Genomic DNA, 15,853 nt, shown 5'->3' with positions numbered 1-15,853 from the left:
TCTAGCTTGGCCTCCTTGCCAGTGGATTGTCTACAGAACTACACATTTCAAATGTCAAAAACATTTTAGACATAAATTATTTCTTTTGGAAAGAGCTAGGGTATAAAAACATATTTTTCAAAAACCTCATTTGCAATCAGAAGGATGACTGAATGGAAATAGTTGTGACAACCAGAGTGCCAAACAAGGGAAGCTTGAGCAACCCAGGAACCGTGTGAAAGCAATGTTGAGATGGGGGTGGCATAGTTTCATATAGGAATAAAACACAGCCTTCATTTCAGCTGGAGCCTTGGCTTTCAATTTTAATCTAATCATCAAGATAGAGATTTATAGGGAATTTCCACACAGTTTTTTTTAAAACCTCAAGATTTAATTTGATTAACAGGGACATTAGGAGAAGGCCCAGATTGCAACTAAAATATTTAGAGGAGACAAAATAAGTTTAAATATAATGAATCTAAATTTAAGTTTCACAGTAGTTAAAGTCGGGGCGAAACTGCCCTATGAACTTGCTTTTGTGTTCAGTAGTCTCTCCTGTGAGACAGGTAGCACAAAGCTTCTTTATTCTAGCTCCATGGCGGTCACCTTAACACTTAGCGGCTGACCTGCCACATGCCTGCGGCACAGCAGGCCTCCTTTGTCCAAGCATCTTTGCAGGGCTGGCCCATGGACTGGTATGGGCTAAGGTAACTTCTCCCGCCCAACAGTAGGAAAGGCCCCATGCGTGTGTTTATCTCTCTTGCCCACAAAGGAAAGAGAATATGAATTTTGGTTTAAAAATTCTGTGTGGTTCCATATGACTTAAGAATGAATGCATTAAAGTGCTATTATTTGTTGTTCACATTGACAAAGCAATTTAAAAAAAATTCTAGGAGGGATTAGAAAAAGACCATCAGTTACCTCCAGGAAAGAAAACTAGGTGGCTGATGGTGAGAATGACAGAGATTTTTACTGTAGACCCCTCTGAATCTTTTGAATTTTGTGGAATCTACTGTGTATTGTTAAAATGCCAAAAATTCAAAATAAAAAAATTTCATGGGCCAGATCATTCTAATTGAAGAAAACAAATTATCCAACCTGGGGAACAGCACTCACTTTTTAAGTTCACTAGAGGGCCATATACTGTCTTTGAAAAGATTATTTAATGGGGTACCACATATAACATATCTTCTAGTATCCAATAGTTAATTTCTGTTCTCTAGTATTAACAGAATCAAGTGGAAATTTCTTTTAGCTTGACAAAGTAGCTCTGTGGACCAAAATGGTATTTTTAAAAAGGTCAGGCTGGGCATGGTAGCTCACACCTGTAATCCCAGCACTTTGAGAGGCCAAGATGGGGGGATGGCTTGAAGCCAAGAGTTTAAGACCAGCCTGGACAAAACAGTGAAGTCCTATCTCTACCAAAAATTTTAAAAAATTAGCTGGGCATGGTGGCATGTGCTTTGTCTACCGCCCTAGCTAGTACAGGCAGAGGTGGGAGAATCACTTGAGCACAGGAGCTTGAGGCTGCAGCGAGCTGGGGTGGTGCCACTGCACTCGAGCATGGGTGACATAGCCAGGCCCTATCTCCCCGCACCCCGGCCATCGTTTGTCTCAAAGGCTCTCACATGCTCTCTCATTGTATGATCTTTACGTAGGCTTATTTGTGGACCTATTCAACATCCGAGAATGAAAAGACCCACTAAGTAAATTCTCACTTCCATTCCCTTTTTCAATATTTACCAGAGGCAGATGGCTAAGTTCTCAGCTTACTAATGTGGGAATAATCACAGTAGTCAAACAGTGGTTATTAAAAATCAATCTTATCTATCAATAGGACACAAACAAGTAACTGAACAACAGACATTTGTGGTCATCAGAGAGTTTCCAGCTTGTTGAAAATATTATGAGATTTACTTGCACTATGTACAGGGATGGTCCATTGTGATTCCCTAAGTTGGTTTTACGTTTACATTTTATTCCTCTTTTTCTTTGAGCTCAGATACTTCAAAATGAAAAACTCAAATGCACTGCTGTTTAAAAAAATCTCTGAGATGCCTCATAGCAATAGGTCTTTCTAACATCTAATCTGTAGTAATAATCTATTTTAAAGGATCTGTGTATGAGTTGCTTCGTACAACTCATAGATAGATTCAGAATTTTTCAAAAACCATTTTTAGTAGGTTATGCATAGCATGCTCAAAATGCAGGGCCATAGCCCCCCTGGCTGAGCTGGCCTTGCAGACAGAGGTGTACAGCATGCAATGATTCAGCAACCGGGGAAGACGCGGGGAGCAACACAGCTCCTCAACTCACATAGGGACCTCCTCAACAGAAGGAAGCTGCTCTGGAATGGACCTTCTGCCATTTTCATGTCATTACTGTCTCTGGGGTAAATATGACACGATACTGCAACTCATTTGGGCAGAAGGGCAGATCAGAATACATGTTCGTGTTCTGGCCCGGCTTTTACTTCGTTGGCTCAGTTTTCCTCTACGTTTCAAACTTGCCATGGACAGGCTATTTATCTGGTACTGAGAAATCAAATTTACAAAAATTTACCACTAAGAATTGTACCAATAGTCAGCTAACCTGTTTTTTATTTATTTATTTATTTAGAGACATAGTTTCGCTCGTGTTGCCCAGGCTGGAGTGCAGTGGCATGATCTCAGCTCACAGCAACCTCTGTCCCACGGGTTCAAGCGATTCTCCTGCCTCAGCCTCCCAAGTAGCTAGGATTATAGGCATGCACCACCATGCCCGGCTAATTTTGTAGTTTTAGAAGAGACAGGGTTTCTCCATGTTGGTCAGGCTGGTCTCGAAGTCCCAAATTCAGGTGATCTGCCCGCCTTGTCCTCCCAAAGTGCTGGGATTACAGGCGTGAGCCACTGCGCCCGGCCTTAGCTAACTTCTTATAGTCTCCAATGCTTTCTTCTCCACTTTCTTCAGGAGTTTACCAAAAATCCGCCCACAGCAAAAGGCCTAGAAGTCAAAGTTTCTAGAAATCTATGAGAGCTGTGATACAAATGTTGGCTATTCCTATCATTTTTATATTTCTATTGTTTTTATAAGTCAGGGCTTAGAGCAAAAAATGAAAGTGCCACTGGTGACCAGGTGTGGTAGCTCATGCCTGTAATCCCAGCACTTTGGAAGGTTGAGGTGGGCAAATTGTTTGAGCTCAGGAGTTTGAGACCAGCATGGACAACGTGGTGAAACCCTGTCTCTACAAAAAAATACAAAAATTAGCCGGGCATGGTGACGCGAATCTGTAGTCCCAGCTACTTTGGGGGCTGAGGCAGGAGGATCGCTTGAGCCCAGGTCTTGGCTGCAGTGAGCTGTGATCATGTCACTACACGCCAGCCTGGGCAAGACACTGTCTCAAAACAAAAGTTAAAAGATTAAAAAATGCCACTGGCAAAAAGCCCATGTGAGAATTCTGATTTTTGTGAAATCGTTGTGGCGAAGTTAAGGGTTAGAGGTAAAATACATGCTAATCTTTTGCTGTCTTAAAAGCTCATCTTCTATTTTAAACCACTACAGGTGGAAACTGGACATTTTAGTTTGTTCCAACTGGGACAATGAGAGAACAGGACGTGATTTTTACCTGCACCGAGGTTGGTTGGCAGGAAAGCAGCCAAGCCCACAATCTTAAATTTGGTTCCCCAGATATTAGACGTGACCTGAGCAAGATAGTTGTGCTGTGGTGGGGGAAGAAAAGAAAAAAGAAGAATCACAATCTATTTCCATATTTTCAATTGGTCACTTAGTAAGAATGTTAATATTTATTACTTAACAAACCACGCGTGTACACTGCAAGAAACACCCATTCTCTACCTCATCTACCATTTCCAAGATCAGAAGCTAACGAGGGCAGTCAGGCAGGCAGCAGTGAGTGGGTGCGCATCGAGCTGGGGGAAAGGTGGGGGTGTGTCCCAGTATGTCCACAGGTGTGTGATTTAAAGAAGCCTAGAAAGGGATCTAACTCTGAATCCATTTTTATCCTGGATATTTCTCCTGAAAAGATCAGTTGCATTGATACCAGGATGTCCTGAAACTACCCATCATCTGTTTTCTCATTCAATTAAATTTTTTAAAATTTAAGAAATTATTATGCCCAAAGTATGTATGCAACGGCAAAAATAAAGATGGACAAAATACAGCCCCTTAAGGAGCTTATAACCTGATGGAGGAGATAAAGCTTGTAATGATCTGTATAAAGAAGTCACTGAGCAATGTCATAAGGTAGTTCTACACCAGGTGTGTTGGCCCCTCCCAGCTAAGCCAGGGCAGGAGGCCTTCACAGCAGAGGTGGTGGTGGAGTTCCGTCTGGAAGCATGGGGCAGAAACAAGGATGAGGAGGTGGTGTGGTGACAATCTAGGCAGGGCAAAGCCCGGGGCAGGTGAGAATCAGGTGTGGCTACAGCACCTGGAGGGTGAGGGGGCACTGAGGAGCCAGGAGGGAAAGGCAGGCAGGGCTGGACGGTGGGAGCTGTGATAGGAAGTGGGAGGTTCTCTCCCAGTGACTGTAAGATCAGAACTCGCTGAGGGGCACAGGTGGAGAAGCCAGAGCTCCACCTGAGGGCGACTCCTGAGGTAGCAGGTGGCATGCAGGATGTGGAGCAGAGCTCAGGGGCCCATGGTGGCAGTGAGCAGGGCAGGCAGCGGGTAGGAAGGGGCCCTCTGGGCATAGCCCCCAGGAGGAGGGGAGCGAGGCAGGGCAGCTGCGGGCTCCTACCTGAGTGATGTCTTCAAAAGGAAACTCTCTCCGAGTCAGGCTGGGCGAGCCCACAGAGGGCTTGCGCAGGGGCAACCGTGGGGACCGGGAGAGCTCCTGAGCAGCCCGGGGCAGCTTGGGGGACTTGCGGGCCTCGATGCTGATCCTGGGGAGGCAAGGCCAGGAGGGGTCAGGCACCCGCGGCGGGAATAGTGAGCATGGCCCTGACTCTGGCACTCCTTTCTTTTTCTGGACAGCCAGCCTGTATGTTGGGTTCTCACCCTGCAGCCAGTGCCTGAATTTAACAAAGCTCTCCCCTTGCTTTTGCTTTATGAATATGAGGAAAGAATGACAACTTTACATTGAATAATATACATTTTAAAATATATTGAGAAACTGGGTGTGGTGGCACACACCTGCAGTCCCAGCTGCTTGGGAGGTTGAGGCAGGAGGATCGCTTGAGCCCAGGAATTCAAGGTTGCAATGAGCTACAATTACACAACTCCACTTGAGCCTGGGCAACAGAGCAAGACCCCTTCCCAAAATATACTGAGTATATACTGAAATGAGATCCAGCGATCCATCTGTAAGGAACTCAAATAATTAACTGTCTTTCACTCTCCGCTGCCTTGGAGCAAGCGTGGAAACTGCCTTCTGCCAGAGGCCTGCACAATCCGTCCTGGGAAAACAGCAGGTGGGACAAGTCATTTCTTACCCTAAGGCCAGTGATCTTTCTAATTTCTTCTGCAACAGTGTGAATTTCAACAAATTTATCTAGCATTTCACCATCTGCAATATTTAAATCAAATTAGTAAAGTTTTTTGGCTGCCTTTTGATCCCATGTTGTATCTCTGCTCCTCAGTCCCTTTATTTATAACACGGAGACACATGTGTTTAATGACAGTCTACCCCAAAGACAGTGTGATTAAAACGAGTATGGTAAGGTTTAAAACAGTCTGTGAAAAAATGCATTGTCTCATATATACTGGTTTTGAGCTTGATGAGAAACTGGGCTCCTGAGGAATGGGGGGGATGGCAGATTGAGCTCCCTAAAGCTATGATCTGGGACAATTAGCCTGGCTGCTGTGTGAAAGGTCCAAATGGGGAAAGGACAGCAGGAGGAGGCCCAGCCACAGCAAGATGGCAACCTGAAGAGGACGTTTAAAGGCGAAGGATTTAGTGGCACGCATTAAATGTCCTCTCTGCTTACATAATGGGAAAAAAGCACTTTGGAAATATAGGAAAGTTCATAATGTTACATGCAATTTTAACAAGCTCTGGAACAAAGATGAAAAAAGACATCAATCAGACTGCTAGAGTAACTGGATATCTGCATATTTTAAAAATGAGCATTCACCTCTAATTCATACCAAACACAAAAATTAATCCATAAGCATGAAAGCTAAAACTAGAACTAGAAAGCTGATAGAAGAGAACTGAAGAAGGGCTCCATGACCTTAGGTAACCAAAGACATCCTGAACAGGACACAGAAAGCACTAACCACAAAAGAAGAATGCCACGTGCTGGATTATATGGCCATACAGATATCTGACAAAGGATTCAAATCTAGAAGAAAGAAATAACTCTTGGTTGGGTGCGGTGGCTCACACCTGTAATCCCAGCACTTAGGGAGGCCGAAGCAGGTGGATCACAAGGTCAGGAGTTTGAGATCATCCTGGCCAATATGGTGAAACCCCATGTCTACTAAAAAATACAAAAATTAGCTGGGTGTGGTGGCACGTGCCTGTAGTCCCAGCTACTCGGGAGGCTGAAGCAGGAGAGTCACTTGAACCCAGGAGATGGAGGTTGCAGTGAGCCGAGATCACGCCACTGTACTCCAGCTGGGCGACAGAGCAAGACTCCATCTCAAAAAAAAAAGAATGAGATATTCAGATGCTCCTGCAGTGATTGCTCTAAAGGGAGGGGAGGGTACACAGGAGCTTGGGCCGGGCGCAGTGGCTCAAACCTGTAATCCCAGCACTTTGGGAGGCCGAGGCGGGTGGATCATGAGGTCAGGAGATTGAGACCATCCTGGCTAACATGGTGAAACTTCGTCTCTACTAAAAATACAAAAAATTAGCCGGTTGTGGTGGCACAAGCCTGTAGTCCCAGCTTCTCAGGAGGCTGAGGCAGGAGAATCATTCGAACCAAGGAGGCAGAGGTTGCAGTGAGCCGAGATCGTGCCACTGCACGCCAGCCTGGGTGACAGAGCGAGACTCCTCCAAAAAAAAAAAAAAAAAAAGAAAAGAAAGAACTCTTACAACTCAATAAAACAACCCAATAATAAACAGGACAGAAGACTTGAACAGACACTTCACAAAAGAAGAAGATAGCCAAGTGGCCAAGAAACATGTAAACTAAGCAGCATCCATCACTGGAGATATTAGAATTAAACTGAAATGAGATGCCACTACACCTACCAGAACAAGGTAGAATTATTTCTTTTTTTTTCTTTTTTTTGAGACGGAGTCTCGCTCTGTCGCCCAGGCTGGAGTGCAGTGGCTGGATCTCAGCTCACTGCAAGCTCCGCCTCCTGGGTTTACACAACATTCTCCTGCCTCAACCTCCCGAGTAGCTGGGACTACAGGCGCTCGCCACCTCGCCCGGTTAGTTTTAGTAGAGACGGGGTTTCACCTTGTTAGCCAGGATGGTCTTGCTCTCCTGACCTCGTGATCTGCCCGTCTCGGCCTCCCAAACTGCTGGGATTACAGGCATGAGCCACCGTGCCCGGCCGAATTATTTCTAAAAAATGACAACAGAGCTGCTGCTGAGGATGGAAGAAACTGGGACTCTCTTAGAAATTGCTGGTGGGGATTTATGTGGGTGCAGCCACCCTGGAATACTGCTCAGCAGTTTCTAATAAACTTTAACATATATTTAACCCATGACCCTGCAACTCCTTTCCTAAGTTTATACCCAAGAGAAATGAGCGCACATGTCCATAAAAAGACTTGTATAAGAATGTTTGTCATGGATTTGTTCATAATAGCCTCAAACTGGAAACTACCAAATATCCATTGATTGGTAAACAGAATAAACTAATTGTAGTATACTCATTACAATGGAATACCATGGAGCAATAAAGAAAAACAAACTACTGATACATGCAACAACATGATGACTCAAAATCACTACACTGAGCAAAAAAAAAAAAAAAAAAAAAAAGGCCAGACACAAAGAGAACATATTGTTTGACTCGATTTATATGAAGTTCAAGAACAAGCAAAGCTGATGATGGAAGTCAGAACAGTGATTACTTCTAGGGAGTGGGTATCAAATGGAGGGAGCACAGGTGGACCTTCTGGGATGATGACATGTCCTTTATCTTGAACTTGGGGGAAGACACTGGGATAGCCCTTGTACAACGGGCTAGGTGTTTACCATTTGGACAGATGTGTATCTGTATGTAACTTATACCTTAGCTTTTCATGGCATCAGAAAAAAAAAATCACAGAATTAAAACTAGAAATCTTAGTGAAGAAAAAGGTTCTACAGTGGATGCGATGTGTTGATGTTTCCCAATTACAGCATTACAGGCATCTATCTATCTATCTATCTATCTATCTATCTATCTATCTATCTTATCTTATCTATCTAACATCAATCTATCTTATATCTATCTAATCTATCATATCTATTTAGCTATCTTATATCTATCTTATCTATATCTATCTTATATCTATCTAATCTATTTATATCTTATATCTATCTATCTATCTATCTATCTATCTATCTATCTATCTATCTATCTAATCTTTTGAGATGGAGTCTCGCTCCATTGCCAGGCTGAAGTGCAGTGACACAATCTTGGCTCTGCAACATCCGCTTCCCGGGTTCAAGTGATTCTTCCGCCTCAGCCTCCCGAGTAGGTGGGACTACAGGCGCCCGCACCATGCTTGGCTAATTTTTGTATTTTTAGTAGAGACGGGGTTTCCCCACGTTGACCAGGATGTTCTCCATCTCTTGACCTCGTGATCCACCCGCCTCGACCTCCCAAAGTGTTGGGATTACAGGCGTGAGCCACTGTGCCCGGCTCTGGCATTACAGGCATCTTATCTGGCATTCTCTTCAACATGTTACATCCACTGGAGAACGTTTTTATTCCTTTTCTCAAACTATAAGAAAAAACATATAAGCCCGGGAACTATGGCCACCCCTCTGCCACCCACCATCATTGCTAACGCCTAGAGAAGTTCTGAGGGTGTAGCAAACTTCTGGGTGTCTTTGTCTATCCCAAAGGAAAAACAAAACAAAACAAATAGAAGTTGTAATTATTCCAGCTGGAATCTTCTGGAAGAAAAGGCAGGGAGGTGGCTCTTTGACTCTTCTGGTCAGTTTCAGTGGGATTCTGTTGCAGCCACAAACACACATATTCAGAGGCACAAGAAAGGACGATCACCCCGAAGACTGAGATTACCTTGGGAGTTTGGGTGATTTGCTAGCTCTGGAGATTTTGGGAGATTTCTTGGCAGCCCAGTCATCACTCAGTTCAATGTCACTGGAGTCTGAGCAGTTGCAGCTGTCGATCACAGTAGAAATCAAGCTGTTCGCATAGACTTCATCTGGTAAAACACCAACCAGCACATTTCAAGGGAAGTTATATCAATTAGCCCCTACCAATGATCATTACTATAAACTAAAAGACAGATGGACTCCACAGGCCATCATTTTAGACCTAGAGGTTGAAACAGAAAGAAGCTTAGCATTGTTTTTCTCTTTTAGATTTTCTAAGCAGGAGTAGGCAATTACTCCTACTGTTGTCAAAATGGGCATGATATTTTAATGTTTCTAGGCATGTACAAAATACACACAGTTTGCCAAAAGCTGAAACCAAAATGGCTGTGCTGTTGTGTCTCACAACACACAGGTGCCCACCTGGGTTCATGAGGACTTTTAGGCAGCCACAGAACCTGGGCTGAGTGAGGGGCTTATGGACTCATTGATTCACTGAGAACCTGCTTCTGACCTGAGAAGGTCCTTGCTGATGCCAGGCCTGCTTGAATTAGAGTCCTGACAGAGTCAGGTCCGCTCCACTTAGGTCTGGAATGCCAGAAAGTCCCCTGGAATTGCCACAGGTCTCGCGGTGGGGGCCTGGCTCTCCCGCCTGGTAGAGCTGCTTGCCTGCGTGGAGCAAAGGCTAGGAGACCTGGTGGTGGGAACTCTCAGGATGGCTTTGGGTTCTTCTGTGGGTACTCCGCATGGGGCCTTCAGGCAGATGGTGAGATGATGTGCAGAGTGGGGTGATGGCAAAACTGTGGGGCAAACTTCCTCCTCGTTGGAATTCCTCTCCTTGGCTGCCCATCCCCACTGTGCTATCACATCCCCTCACCACCCAAATCCCCCCTATCCCCTCCACCACCCCAGGTCTGTCTTCAATGTGAGGACCCCATTCTTCCAGATTACTTTGTTTTGCTGATGAAAATCTCATTGCCTCAAGGCTCCAAGTGCCTTGCCAGGTAATAAAAAAGCTGAATCATTCAATCATAATGAAATAATTCATAATGAGTGATTTTACCATCCAAAAGGGCTGTTTATATTTTAAAGGATGAGTTTCTTAATCCAAACCAATCTAGAAGTTTCTGAGCATTTGGAGGTAGCATCTATGAACAGGGGCCCCTCTGGGGCAGAAAAGTTTGGCAAGCTCCTTGGAAAGGAGGCTGGCCCCAGGCTGTGTTGCCCACATCACCCCCTTCTTAAAGCACTCACTGAATCAGGAGGTGCCACGCCCGGACCCAGTAAAAGCCGTAGTGAAGCCACAGTGGTGTTTGTGTTTAAGCAAATAAAAAGGCTTAATGCACGAACCCTGAGCAGTGTTTTATGATTTAATTTATGAATCACTGGATCAAAGGAATCTCTGTCATGACTCAAGCATGCACGCAAGACTACAGAACATGCCAGTGTGTGTGACTCGACTTGAGGAAACCCAGTAAGACACTGCCCACTCAGCTCCTGACTCACTCATCAATGCTAGGATCCCTCAAATACCATGTCCCAGACCACTTCCTCTATCCCTTCACTCATAACTACTATTTTCTTTTTTATAGAGATGGGGTCTCGCTATGTCACCCAGGCTTGTCTTAAACTCCTGGACTCAAGTGATCCTCCTGCCTCAGCCTCCCAAAGTGCTGGGATTAAAAGAGCTGAGCAACTGCATCCGGCCGTAACTATTGCTTTATTGTCTGTCTCCCCAACTAGTGCAAACTCCATGAGGGAAGGAAAGTCATCTGTCCTGCCTCCTGCTTTAACCGCAGAGACTACCTGAGACTTCATAAATACTTTCTGAAAGAATAAATGATGATTTAAGGGGTGGCAAGAGACAAAGAAAATGGCTTTCTGAAAATATGCCCTGAGCCCTGCTTGTTCAGTGTCATAATTCCACATGTGCAGGCATTGCCACTCTGACGTCTATCATCAGCACAACTAAAAATTCAGTGCATGACATAAGCTCCACATTTGCGAAGGCTGAGGTGGTGGCTGGGTGTACCTCATACTACTAGAGATTGTGTCATCAGTTTATCATGGGTGTTCTGTAAAAACATCTAAGTTGTAGAAAAATGTAAGCTGGGATTGGTCTTTTAAAACCTAAGGCTTAACTACACGTCTGGGGCTTTACATCTCAATTCTGTCAGTGTTCAAGAATCCGCTAATTTCTTCTGGGTTGAAGGCTTTTTGGGTGTTTTGGGGAGACGGAGTCTCGCTGTTGCCTAGGCTGGAGTGCAATGCAGTGACATTATCTCGGCTTACTGCAACCTCTGCCTCCTGGGTTCAAGCGATTCTCTTGCCTCAGCCTCCTGAGTAGCTGGGACTACCGCCACGGCTGGCTAATTTTTTGTTATTTTATTGATTGATTGATTGATTGATTGAGACGGAGTCATTTATTTATTTATTTATCTATTGAGACGGAGTCTTGCTCTGTCACCCAGGCTGGAGTGCAGTGGTGCAATCTCAGCTCACTGCAGCCTCCACCTCCCGGGTTCAAGTGATTCTCCTGCCTCAGCCTCCCAAGTAGCTGGGACTATAGGTACCTGCTACCACACCTGGCTAATTTTTGCATTTTTAGTAGAGACAAGGTTTTACCATGTTGGCCAGGCTGGTCTTGAACTCCTGACCTCAGGTGATTCGCCTACCTTGGCCTCCCAAAGTGTTGGGATTACAGGCATAAGCCACCGCACCTGGCCATTTTTTTTGCATTTTAGTAGAGACAGGGTTTCACTGTGTTGCCCAGGCTGGTCTTGAACTACTGAGCTCAGGCAACCCTCCTGCCTTGGCCTCCCAAAGTGCTGGGATTATAGGTGTGAGCCACTGTGCCTGGCTTCCTGAATTATACATATATATTTTTTTGTTTTGTTTTGTTTTGTTTTTGAGATGGAGTCTCACTCTGTCGCCCAGGCTAGAGTGCAGTGGCACGATCTCCGCTCACTGCAAGCTCTGCCCCCCCCCGTTCATGCCATTCACCTGCCTCAGCCTCCCGAGCAGCTGGGACTACAGGCGCCCGCCGCCACGCCCGGCTAATTTTTTGTATTTTTAGTAGAGACAGGGTTTCACCGTGTTAACCAGGCTGGTCTCGATCTCCTGACCTCGTAATCCACCCACCTCGGCCTCCCAAAGTGCTGGGATTACAGGCGTGAGCCACCGCGCCTGGCCAATTACATATATTTTTAAAATAAAATCTTGAAAAATGGTTTTAATGGCTTTTTAAATATACACTCTAAATCTGCTCAGGCCACCATAACAAAATACCACAGACTTGGGTGGCTACAGTAATAGAAATTGTTTCCTCACACTCTGGAGGCTGAAAGACCAAGGCTAGGGTGCCGGCATGGTTGGATTCTGGGGAAGGCTCTCTTCCTGGCTTGCAGGTGGCCTCTCCTCAGTGTATGTGCTTGAAGAAAGAGCTCTCTTTCCTTGGTTTTTTTTTTTTTTTTGAGACGGAGTTTTGCTCTGTCACCCAGGCTGGAGTGCAGTGGCGCGATCTCAGCTCACAGCAAGCTCCACCTTCCAGGTTTACGCCATTCTCCTGTCTCTGCCTCCCAAGTAGCTGGGACTACAGGCACCCGCCACCACATCCGGCTAATCTTTTGTATTTTTAGTAGAGACGGTGTTTCACTGTGTTAGCCAGGATGGTCTCCATCTCCTGACCTTGTGATTTGGCCTCCCAAAGCGCTGGATCACAGGCATTAATCTTGTCTTCTTCTTATAAGGCCAATCGCCCTATCAAATTAGGACCTCACCCTTAAGATCTCATTTAATTTCATCTCCTCCCTGTAAGTCCTATCTCCAAATACAGTCACATTGGGAGTCAGGACTTCCCAATATGAATTTTGGGGTTGACGTGGGGGCACAATTCAGTCCATGGGATTCTACTCCTGGCCACTCTCAGATTCATGTTCTTCTCCCATGCAAAATATATTCATTCTATTCCCAAAGCCCCCAAAGTCTTAACTTATTTCAGTATCAACTCTAAAAGTCCAGAGTCTCATTTAAATTGTCACCTAAATCCAGTATGGGTGAGACCTGAGGTACAATTCATCCTGAAGCAAACCTGCTCTCCAGCTGTGAACCTGTGAAACCACAGAAGTTATGTGCTTCCAAAATACAATGGTGGGACAGGCATAGGATAGACATTCCCATTCCAAAAAGGAGACACTGGAAGTACAAAAGTGGTGACAGGTTCCAAGCAAATCCAAAATCTCGCAAAGAAAATTCCATTGAATTTTGAGGCTTGAGTGGAGTCCTCTTTGGTTTGATATCCTGTCCTCCAGGTCTACTGGGGTGTCAGCATCACCCTCATAGCTCTGGTAGGGATCCTGCCCCCATGGCTCTGCCCGCAAGGCTCTGTGCAAAGGCCATCTGGCCTGCTGAAACCGAAGAGGTGGACCTAATGATCTCTGAATCACTTTCAGAGTTATTTTTCCCTCTTCTTGAAGAATAATGCATGTTAGTGGCCAAACACCTCCATCATTCCAGCTGGTCAAAGCTAAGAAGTCCAACAGCCTTCCTCCTTCGTTTCATCCTGTTTCCATCCACTACAGTTCAAACTGGCAGTGTCTCTGCTCATATAATTTCGTAAGCGCTTTATTAAATGACAGTCCAGCCATAACTTTGGTATTTTCTTCAAAATGTATTTAATACTTATTTTTTTTGCAATATGAATAGCCTAAATATTTTCTAAATCTAAATCTTCATCTTTTATCTTAACAATTCCTTCTTCCATTCATCTCTCTCCTTTTGCATTTTACTATAAGCCATCAGGAGGAACCAAACTGCTCCTTCAATACTTTGCTTAGAAATCTCTTCAGTTACATATCCAATTTAATCACTTGCAAGTTCTACCTTCCACGGAAACACTGGAACAGTTTACTCAAATCCTTTGCTGCTTTATAACAAGGATCACCTTTCCTCCAGTTTTCAGTATATTCCTCATTTCCAACTGAGACTTCACCGGAATTGCTCTTAACTTCCATATTTCTAGCATCCACCTCAAAACTCTTCCAGCCTCTATCCATTACCCAGTTTCAAAGCTTCTTCTACATGTTTAGAGATTTGTTACAGCAATACCCATTTCTTAGAACCAAAATCTGTATTAGTCGGGGTTCTCCAGAAAAACAAAACCAGTATTATGCGTGTGTGTACGCACGAGTGCGCATGCACACACACTAAATAACGGGTCCAGTCAATTATGGAGGCTGAGCAGCCCCAAGGTTAGGGTGACAACGCCTGTTTCCTGGTGAAGGCTTTGCCCCGGCCTGCAGAGAGCCGCCTTCTCACTGTGTCCTATGTCCTCTCCTTGGTGCACGTGCGTGGTGAGAGGTCTCTTTCTCCTTCTCTTCTTTAAGGCCAGTAACTAAATCAGATCAGGACCCACGCATATGAATTCCTTTAATCTTAATCTCCCCTAAATGTCATCCTACCCTCACATTGGGGGTCTGGACTTCAATATATGAATTTTAGGGGAACACAAGTCAGTCCATAGCAAGCTGTGGCTAAAGATTCCTTTAGAAAGTGTGTGCCAGGTGCAATAGCATGTCTGTAAATCTCAGCACTGTGGTGAGCCAAGGCAGGACGACTTTACTTCTTGAGATCAGAAGTTTGAGACCAGCCTGGGAAACACAGTGAGACCTTATCTCTACAAAAAACAGAATTAGACAAGTGTGATGGTGTGTGCCTATTATAGTCTCGGGAGGTTGAGGTGGGAGGATCACTTGAATCCAGAAATTTACAGTGCACTACGATCATACCACTGCACTCCAGTCTGGGTGACAGAGTAAGACCCCATCTCTTTTTAAAGAAAACTGGTGGGGGTGGTGGAGGGAAGCAGCCGGGCATGGTGGCTCACACCTATGATCCCAGCACTACAGGAGGCGAGCGCTGGAGGATCTTGAATCCAGGAGGCTGAGACCAGCCTGGGCAACACATGGAGCCCCCATCTCCACAAAAATAAAAAAATTAGCCAGGTGTGGTGGTGCATACCTACGATCCTAGCTACCTGGAGGCTGAAGTGGGAGGGCTGCTTGAGCCTAGGAGTTCAAGGCTGCAATGAGCCATGATTGTACCACTGCACTCCAGCCTGGGAGACACTGTGAGACCTTGTCTGAAAAAAAAAAAAAAATACTGGGACTCATGGTATCTGGTATAAAAATACACACTGGTAATTTTGAGGGACATATCTGCCAAGTCACCTGACAGTGGATCACAAACTTTAGTGCATAAAAATCACCTGGGAAACCCATTAAGTCGCATGTTTGTATGTAGGCCCCACCACAGCCCTAATGAATCGTAATCTAAGAGTAAGCCTAGGAACGTGTATTTAAATAAGTATCCCAGGTGATTTGCATGGAGGTGGTGGTGCATGGAACACATTTTGAGAAACAATGATATGGCGGCCTCAATGAGTTAATCAGCTTTTAACAATAAGAAATTCCTGGACAGGCACGGTGGTTCATGCCTGTAATAGGTCCTAGCACTTTGGGAAGCCAAGGCGGAGGACTGCTCGAACCCAGGAGTTTATCGGCCTGGGCAACATGGTAAAACCCTGTCTCTACAAAAAATACAAAAATTAGCAAGTGTGGTGCACACCTGTAGCTCCAGCTGCCCAGGAGGCTGAGGTGGGAGGATTGCTTGAACCTGGGAGGGTCAAGGCTGCAGCGAGCTGTGATGGC

General features: G+C 45.0%; 1 protein-coding gene across 1 annotated transcript in view; it reads right to left on the bottom strand.

Annotated features, from left to right (window-relative positions):
* The window catches only part of TULP4 (TUB like protein 4), a 289,361-nt gene that overhangs the window by 13,355 nt on the left and 260,153 nt on the right, over nt 1-15,853 (bottom strand). Inside the window, exons 10-12 of the mRNA XM_015137047.3 lie at nt 9,112-9,256; nt 4,715-4,859; nt 3,584-3,677 (exon numbers count right to left, since the gene is read on the bottom strand). Of these exons, the coding sequence (XP_014992533.2) occupies nt 3,584-3,677; nt 4,715-4,859; nt 9,112-9,256 (384 nt within the window). The remainder of the gene's footprint in view (nt 1-3,583; nt 3,678-4,714; nt 4,860-9,111; nt 9,257-15,853) is intronic.

The sequence above is a fragment of the Macaca mulatta genome, chromosome 4, assembly GCF_049350105.2.
Source record: "Macaca mulatta isolate MMU2019108-1 chromosome 4, T2T-MMU8v2.0, whole genome shotgun sequence".
In the NCBI taxonomy this organism is placed as follows: Eukaryota; Metazoa; Chordata; class Mammalia; order Primates; family Cercopithecidae; genus Macaca; species Macaca mulatta.
Note: the sequence above shows the minus strand (reverse complement) of the source record. Positions and strands in the feature narration are given on the sequence as shown.